Genomic DNA, 9,251 nt, shown 5'->3' on the forward strand with positions numbered 1-9,251 from the left:
CCGGAAGTGAAGGAGCGAGGATCCCCGGGCCCGGGAGACGCCTCTCCTAGCGCGCAGTTGGCGGGACGCTCTGTGACGCCCCAGGCCCCGCCCCCTCCAGTCACCTGACCCCGCGCAGCCCCGCCTCCCCCGGCTGTCCTGTGAACTGGGCGGATTGGCGATTGGCGGGTGATTCGCTCAGCCAATCCAAGCGCGCCCAGGCGTCGCGGCCCCGCCTCCTCCACTGCCCTCAGGTTTAGCTGGAAGAAAGCAGAAGCCTCTACCTTGGCGGGAGAGGATGGAGGCAGAGGCGGAGGCGGAGGCGGCGGCGGCGGTGGTGGCGCCGGGGAGGGAAGCCCCGGCGAGGACGGCGAGTCAGCCCAGCGGCTGCGGAAAACACAACTCGCCGGAGAGGTGCGCGCCGTCAGCAGAGGGCGGGGGAGGCGGCCGGCGTCCGTGCCCGGTTGTGCCGTGGGGGGACGGAGGGGGCGGCCGGCCGGTGGCCGCTCTCGCGTGGGGGCGTCCCGCGAGGTCCGCCTAAGTCAGGGATGCGAGCTTCGAGGAGGAGCCCGGGAAGTGACCCCCAGAGAGGTGACTTTGGGGCCGAAATTCGAGTGACTTCCAGGGGTGAGGTTTGCAGGTTCTGGGGAAGCGGAGCCTGCCGGCAAAAGGGCACAGCAGAAGGGAAGGGCAGAGGACTTGGAGGTGACCTGGCAGAGCCCCTGAGCCCGGGCAGAACTTCGGGGTTCATTCGGAGCCGTATCGGGCCTCGGAGGTCGATCAGGGCGCGAGGCGATGTGTTTTGAAGGAGTCCTTCTGGCTGCTTCCTATAAAGTAGGGGCGCAGGTAGGCGTGGGACCGGGAAGGAAGCCGGGAAGCCAGGTGGGGATCGTGTAACAATCTAGGAAGGAGCCGTGGTGGGCGCCGAGAAGGGGATGCGGTGGTGGGGAGCTGGCGCACTGGCGCAGGTGAAAGGAATAATTAAGAAGGATTCTCCCAGGCCCTGGCCCAGCTGCAGGAAACTGGGGATGGCCACACTTGTTAACGGCAGGAGGCAGGGGGTGTGCATTTTCTTGTTGGTGTGTCTTCTCTCTCCAGATCCCTCTTTTTCCTTTTTGTGAGCTCATTCGCTCCCATGCTTAGAATATGAGGGGTCTAGGCCTAAAGCACGCACATTTGGCATTCTGCCTTGGTTGGAACAAAGTGAAGGGATCTGGGAAAATATTCCCGAGGGAATCAGTGGAGCGAGATTCCAAAGACTTTTTATTTATTTATTTATTTATTTTTATTTTTTGAGATTGGATCTTGCACTGTTGCCCAGCCTGGAGTGCAGTGGCGTGATCCCAGTTCACTGCAACCTCTGCCTCCTTGGGTTCAAGCATTTCTCTGCCTCAGCCTCCTGAGTAGCTGGGATTATGGGCGCCCGCCAGCATGCCCGGCTAATTTTTGTATGTTTAGTAGAGACGGGGTTTCACCATCTTGGCCAGGCTGGTCTTGAACTCCTGACCTTCTGATCCACCCACCTGGGCCTCCCAAAATGCTGGGATTACAGGCGTTAGCCATCGCGCCCGGCGACTTTTTATTTTTTGGTTATGAAGCTAATAAAATTGAGCCTGCTCATCCAATATTGGTAGCACCTTAAGGAAGCAGCAAATAATGAAGCAAAGGAATGTGTAAAATATTAATCTGAAATTCGAGGCATAGATTTGTTCAGCCCAGCAGCAGATTGAAGAGCTATAGTCACTCAACAAACACTAGCTAGCCTGAGTTATTTTGGATGCTTATTTATAGGAAGGAAAAACAGACTTAAGGGCACATGCAAAGTCAAGCCAGGCTGGGAGATTCCTGGGGCTATTAATACTAGTACCAGAGTGCTGGAGGATGGCAAGTCAAACTTGCCAAAGCCTTGTACCTATTGAGTGATTTTTTTTTTTTTTTTCCTAATTGAGACAGAGTCTCACTCTGTCACCCAGGCTGGAGTGCAGTGGCTCACTGCAACATCCACTGCCCTGGTTCAAGTAATTCTCGTGCCTCGGCTTCCCAAATAGCTGGGATTATAGGCATGTGCCACCATGCCCAGCTAATTTTATTATATTTTTAGTAGAGATGGGGTTTCACCATGTTGGCCAGGCTGATCTCGAACTCCTGACCTCAGGTGATCCACCCGCCTTGGCCTCCCAAATTGCTGGGATTACAGGCATGAGCCACTGCACCAGGCCTGTTGAGTGATTTTGAACAGAAAAGATGCTTCATTACAACTAATGCACACCTGTCCACACCCTGTGGCTTAACCACCACAGTCATTGTATCTGGGTTTTCATGTGGATTGGTATAAGCACTGTTTATTTAAAAATGAGGTCAATGAATATCAGGCAGGACTACTACTACATATTTTTCTAAAGGCTTCCAAAGGTTTTGGATATTAGTAAAAAGATATACAGGTAAATTTTACTAAGTGAGGGATCTTTCAGGGAATTTGTACTTCCTGTTGCATTTATTTAGTCATATAAAAATCGGGGCTCTGCTGTGTGGCAGCTATGGGCTTCAGCACTGGTGACAGGGCAGTGAGAAAAAGCCCACATCCCGATGGAGCCAGACTTCTGTCACTCTGTGAAGATGAACAGTAAGGGGACAAGTCCAGTGTGTCAGATGATGATGCTGCCTGAAAAGGAAGAAGGGAAGGGGACCTGGAGGCTGAGGAGGGAGGAGGGACATGGGTGGCTGCAGTTTTGTGGGGTTTTTATTTTTGTTTTTCTGATATGGAGTCTCACTTGGTCACCCAGACTTGAGTGTAGTGGAATGATCTTGGTTCACTGCAACCTCCGCCTCCTGGGTTCAAGTGATTCTCCTGCCTCAGCCTCCCAAATAGGGCTCATTTTTGTATTTTTAGTAGAGATGGGGTTTCACCATGCTGGCCAGGCTGATCTCAAACTCCTGACCTCAAGTGATCCACCTGCCTTGACCTCCCAAAGTGCTGGGATTATAGACGTGAGCCACCACACCAGGCCAGCTGCAGTTTTAAACAGAGCTGCAGGGCAGGGGGTCTCACAAGAGGCCTAAGCCGGAATAAAGACCTAAAAAAGTAAGGTGGGGGCAGGACACAGTCTTTCTGGGCAAAGAAACAAAGTGCAAGGTCTGGGGCCAAAGTTCACCTGCCCCAGGGAGAAGCGCAGGTCACCATAGGCCCCGCAGAATATCGCAGAAATGGGTGTGGGGAAATAAGGCAAACCTCTGATGAAGTTAAAACAGCAGACAGGAAAATTCCCTTGGGAATCTGCAGCTGTTTCCCTCCTTCCATAAGGAAGAAGCCATCGATCCGCCCTTTACAGCAGCAAATGGGTAATATGGGCTCAGCACACCATTAATCCTACCAAGGGGTAGAAAGAATCATCCTGGCCAATATGGTGAAACCCCGTCTCTACTAAAAATACAAAAAATTAGCTGGACGTGGTGGCACATGCCTGTAATCCCAGCTACGTGGGAGGCTGAGACAGGAGAATCGCTTGAACCCAGGAGGTGGAGGTTGTGGTGAGCCAAGAATGCACCATTGCACTTCAGCCTGGGCAACAAGAGCAAAACTGTGCCTCAAAAAAAAAAAAAAGAATGTTTGTTATTGGAGATTAGGTCTGGCTGTGTCGCCCAGGCTGGAGTAAGTGGTGATTCATAGGTGCCATCATAGCTCACTGCAGCCTCAAACTTCTGGCCTCAAGTGGTCATTCTACCTCAGCCTCCCCAGTGGCTGGGACTACAGGAACAATCCACTGTGCCCTGTTAGGAAGAAATTTTGAAAACCTAAATGAAAGGTTTAGGGTTTGCCACATTGTTGAGTTTATGGTTCGTAATTTGTGGAAACCTACAGGCCACTGGCAGGCTTCACTCAGGTCCAGAACAGGATTTCTCCCGGAGAGCTATTCCCAAACTTTGCATGAGACAATGCCTGTCATTGGCATTTAATTATTCTCCACATTTTCAAGTTTAATACATCAGAAATTTCACTTTTACTATAGGAGAGACTGGATACAAGGCAACGTGCAGAAGATTAGCCAGAACAGACCAACAAATCCTATCAATTATAAAAGAAATTGGCAAAAACTAGATCATTAGAAATGATGCATATGTTTTCCATAAGTAGTGCAGATCTGGAGATGCATGAGTGCAGCTTGTGGATGCCTGCAGTGCTCGTTGCAGAGGACCGCCGTGCCCTTGACACCATTTGCCCCTGCCAACAGCATAGACATAGAGCAGCCGTGTTTCCCGTATGGCATCTCCTTTTCCTTAATGGGTGTCTTTCTTCCCTTCAGGAAGGTTTATATGGACTATAATGCAACCACTCCCCTGGAGCCAGAAGTCATCCAGGCCGTGACCGAGGCCATGTGGGAAGCCTGGGGAAATCCCAGCAGTCCTTATCCGGCAGGTAATTCTGGAAGATGCACATGTTCACAGATGGGAGATAAGGGGGCCAGGGCGCTCTTAGAGCAGTTGCATACCCACATGTGATGGCTTTGTTTTCAATAGATTTCTGTTAGCTGCAAATCTTGAGCTGTAATTTTTTGATAGTTTCTTTTCTGAGAAGTTCACATTTGTAACCTGAGCCTCGCTGATCCTGTACTCTTTAATCTTTAATGTTTAATCTTTATCATGCTGTCCTCACCCTTTCCCAGATGAGAAAGGTGTCTGTTGGGAGTTCCTTGTAGTAGCAGTCAGTACCTGCTGCACGCTTCACGGATCTAACTTAGTCAGTCCTTACAGAGTCTGCAAAATAGGTCTTTTAGGTCATCAGGATAACATACAATCCTGGCCCTTTTTAAAAATGAAAATTACTTATTAATTACTTTAGTTATAAATATTCTTATTTGTTTAATCTTGTAGAGCGTTAAATTGCAGGTTCTGGAGAATAATTTGCTTCAAGTCAGTTATATGGCAGAATTAAAATCTGTTTTTCAGGCAGATGAGCAAGCTAAAGTCTTACCTTTCTTATTTAATGTTTTTTAGGAATAATTAAGATAAACTATGTTAACTGTGGATTATGATGAACTAAAATAAATTCAGACAGAATATTGCCAAGCCATACAATTTAGTAACATTTGTGTACAATTTACAGAGTTTAATATGTTCTCATATCCATTTGCTTATTCAAAGTTTCACAGCAACTTAATAACAAAGCCTTTCAGCTCAGATGCTAGTCACTCATTAACTTATCTGTTGGCTTATTTGTTGGTCTGTTCTTGCTAATCTTCTGCACGTTGCCTCGTATCCAGTCTCTCCTATAGTAAAAGGGAACTTTCTGATGTATTAAACTTGAAAATATGGAGAATAATTAAATGCTGACGACAGACGTTGCCTCATGAAAAGTTTGGAGTAGCTCTCAGGGAGAAATCCTGTTCTGGACCTGAGTGAAGCCTGGCGGTGGCTTGTAGGTTTCCACAAATTACAAACCATAAACTCCACAATGTGGCAATTCACTTTCTGTCGCTACTCAGAAATGCAAAAGAAAATTAATTTCTCATAGAGTGGTTTAATTATTTTCACAATATTATTTAAACATTATTTAATAATATTTAAATATTATTAAAGTCTTAGAGGGGAATTTATTTTAAGGAAAATGTTGAGGATGTGGGGAAAGATTTTACGTACCTAAGATATTTATCACAGTCTTGCTTATAATAGCAAAAAGAAAAAAAAAACTGGAAATAAGCTCAGCATTCGTGAATTGAGGGTGGATAATAAAGTATGTTGGAGCCCCACAGGAAGCGCTGAACCCTGCCAAAGCAGTGGCGTGGACTCTAGCCATGACCTAGCCAGAAAATATTGGCATCTGGGTCAGGTAGATAAAGCATGTTACTGTCAGGGCGTGGTGGCTCACACCTGTAATCCCAGCAATTGGGAGGCCAAGGCAGGCAGATCAACTGAGGTCAGGAGTTCAAGACCAGCCTGGCCAACGTGGTGAAAACTCATCTCTACTAAGAGTACAAAAATTAACCAGGCGTGGTGGCATGTACCTGTAATCCCAGCTACTGGGGAGGCTGAGGCAGGAAAATCCCTTGAACCTGGGAGGTGGAGGTTGCAGGGAGCCAAGTCAGCTCCCCACTGCACTCTGTCTCAAAAAAATCAAGAAAAAAAAGCATGTTATTAAAAGGGATGTGCAAAATGACTTTATTATTTCCCCTCCCACCTCCCCTGGTAGAGAAAACCTTGTGTATGGGCAAGCGTGGAAAATTATTAGATCGCTTAGCTGTGAGAGAACACCCAGAGTGACGGTGGCTTAAGCAGCTTGCACTTTCCCTCACTCAGCCTGGGGCCGGCCATGTGGCTCCTCCAGTGCCTCACTGTGTTGCCCAGGCTGGTCTTGAACTCTTGGTCTCAAGTAATCCACCCACCTTGGCCTCCCAGAGTGCTGGAATTACAGGCGCCAGCCACTGAACCTGTCCACTGTTGCGCTATTATCAGGGACTCCGACTTCTGTCCTATTCCTCTTCCATCCTCTTGACACTCACCTTGACCCTCAAAGTCAAGATGGCTGCTCCAGCTCAAGCCATCATGACCCAGTCCCGCGTGTCGGGAAGAGAGAGGAGGGCTTGAGTTCTTCAAGGTGCTTCTGGGAGTTGTGTGTAAGTTGGCCTAGAAATTGGCCCTATGGCCATGTGTCATTGCAGTGTTGGGACATGGGGCCTTAATTCTGAACAGCTGGGACCAGTTGGAAACGAGGCCCTGCCACCATAGTAGGCAGGGAGACGGGCGGTGAGGACGACTGGCTGCCCAGCGCAGGTGACAGCACTCCAAATACACTCACGACAGTTATCTTTGAGGAGGGGAATCATGGGAGGTTTGGGGTATTTTCTTTTTGTTTCCTGTTTTTAAAATTTATCAATAATTGGCATGCATACTGTTATGAAAATAGATGTTTACCAAATCCAAGGTTTAGGAAGACATCTCTTTTAAACTATGGGGCAAATTTTAGCTGTGTGTTAATTGCAAACATTGGATTCCCTCCAGCTTCCTGTCGGGCCTCTCCTGTCCTCACGTTGAAATAGCAAGTGCATGCTGTCCTGAGGTGTGCCTTGGCACCCCTGTCCCAGTCATCTGTGCTTTTCCAGACGAGCGCCCTTTGACTGGGAGTCGGCTGGGACAGTGCCATGGAATTCGTGCTGTGGGTGAGCTCTGTGGTGCTTTCCCACGTATGTTCTTAGTGAGTGCTGTGAGGCAGGCAGGCGGGGCTTTTGTTTAGGTTTGCAGGTGAGGCATCTGCTCTCAGGGCAGTTTAGGGGTCTGATCGCCATGGGACCCAGCTCTTTCAGCTGTGGCTTCTGGGCTTTCCCACCATGCCCCCGCTTCCTGCAGTCAGCAGTGCTCTAGGGCCTGTGCCAGTCGTGTCTTCCAACGCTCTCAGGTGGCAGCTCTGTGAGATCTTGTGAGACTTGGACTCTTGTGTCAGGGACTCAGGCCCTGCTTGGGGAGGTATGAGGTCGTATGCGCAGGCTCCAGCAGCACTGTATGCGCTACACTGTGGCCGTGAGCAGAGGGGACAGAAACAGATGCAGCACCTGTCCCTTAGAGCTTTCCTTCTGGCAGGGTGCACGGGCAGGGAACAGGCAAAGAACAAATCAACGAATCTGAGTATGTGAGTAAAGAGCCGTCCTGGGGTGGGGGGAACAGTGGAGCAGTACCACGGAGGGGAAGGGCTGGAGCATGGGCTGGCCTGGGAGGCCCCTCCGGGACCTGGCATTTGCCCAGTCGAGAAGCTCAGCGTGTGGGTAGTGACAGGGGATGGGCCTGTGTGGCCACTGCAGAGGGTTGTGGGGTGATAGGGATGGAGTCTGAGAGGTTTGGGGACAGCACTGTGTAGGGCCGTGGAGGCATCTGTGCGGGCCCTTGTCCCTGGGAGTGAGAGGAGCGTACTTGGAGGAGAGCAAGGGGTGACGGGATTCCTGCAACCCCTTTACATGCAGAAATGATGAAGGGCCACAAGGAGCTTTTGTTTACTAGGCATTTAGCAATTCGTTTAAAATAGTAATACTTTGATTACATGTATACTTTTTTATGAAAAATAAGCTATCTTCAGCAAAACGTAAGAGACCTAGTGAGTGTGGCACTGTTGTTGCGTGGAAGTCTCCTTACTGCCTGTTGCTGGAAGACAGCCAGTGCTCAGACTTCCCGGTCCCACCGGCTGCAGTTGCCATGTCGTCATAGTGCCAGAAGCCTCTGGAAGCGTCACCGTATCCCTGTGAGAAAAGGAGCATGCAAAAGGCGGGTGATATCTTAGTAACATCATGAAAACAGTTTTGACTTTGTGGACCTCGTGAGAACACCTTGGGGTTTTGGGAACCACTGACGTGAGCAGCACTGACGGAGCACTTTCTGTGTATTCAGCACCGGCCCAAGATGTATTTGGGTTTCTGAGACATTGCCTCATCCACTCTGTGGAGAATGGACCCTAGTGGGGTCCATGGACTTTGGGGGGCCTGCTAGGAGAACATCGCAGCAGTGGCCTTGGCTTGGTTGGTGGCTGGGCGGTAGAGAGAAGTCAGGTTCAGAGCGTCTTTTGAACATAGCCTACAGCATTTGCTGGTGGATTAATGGCGGGGAATGAGAAGGGAAAGAGCCCACGGTTTTGCCCTGGGCTGCTGAGGCTTGGAGTTGCCATTTCCCAAGTGTATTAGTCTGTTCTCATGCTGCTAATAAAGACATACCTGAGACTGGGTGATGTATGAAGGAAAGAGGTATGATGGACTCACAGTTCGCCATGACTGGGAAGGCCTCACAATCATGGCAGAAGGGGAAAGAGCAGCAAAGTCACGTCTTACATGGCAGCAGGCAAGAGGGCGTGTGCAGGGAAACTCCCATTTATAAAACCATCAGATCTCATGAGACTTACTGTCATGAGAACAGCAAGGTTAAGACCTGCCACCGTGATTCAGTTACCTCCCACCAGGTCCCTCCGATGACATGTGGGGATTATGGGAGCTAAAATTCAAGATGAGATTTGGGTGGGGACACAACCAAACCATTATCCTGAGAGAAGGAAGGCTGAGAGAGGCATGACGGTGACAGTTTATTATGGTGACGTTTAGTGTCACCAAGTAAAACAATGGGGCTTTCCTAAACACCATAGGCCTTAGGTGTGTAGGAAACTGCTTTTAAAACTGAATCTACACAGTGGCATGAAGGGGCGGCAGGATCATTTCACGTTACTTTACCTGAGCTTTTCGTATTTCTCTTTTTTAATGATGTTTTGTGATATATTAGTATACGTTTTGGTAGTGGCTGCTCAATTT

The 9,251-nt window shown here is 49.1% G+C and overlaps 1 protein-coding gene across 3 annotated transcripts in view; it reads left to right on the forward strand.

Annotated features, from left to right (window-relative positions):
* Positions 1-237: 237 nt before the first annotated feature.
* SCLY (selenocysteine lyase) overlaps positions 238-9,251 on the forward strand; it is a 40,515-nt gene continuing 31,501 nt past the window's right edge. Inside the window, exons 1-2 of one of the 3 annotated variants that reach the window (XM_017537805.2) lie at positions 238-393; positions 4,281-4,393. In XM_017537805.2, the coding sequence (XP_017393294.1) occupies positions 278-393; positions 4,281-4,393 (229 nt within the window). In that variant the 5' untranslated portion in view covers positions 238-277. Of the gene's footprint in view, positions 394-549; positions 571-607; positions 826-4,280; positions 4,394-9,251 lie in introns of those variants that run through there. The other 2 variants (XM_037741770.1, XM_017537806.2) reach the window with 2 other exon arrangements.

This window comes from Cebus imitator, unplaced genomic scaffold (assembly GCF_001604975.1).
Source record: "Cebus imitator isolate Cc_AM_T3 unplaced genomic scaffold, Cebus_imitator-1.0 Scaffold106, whole genome shotgun sequence".
Taxonomy (NCBI): Eukaryota; Metazoa; Chordata; class Mammalia; order Primates; family Cebidae; genus Cebus; species Cebus imitator.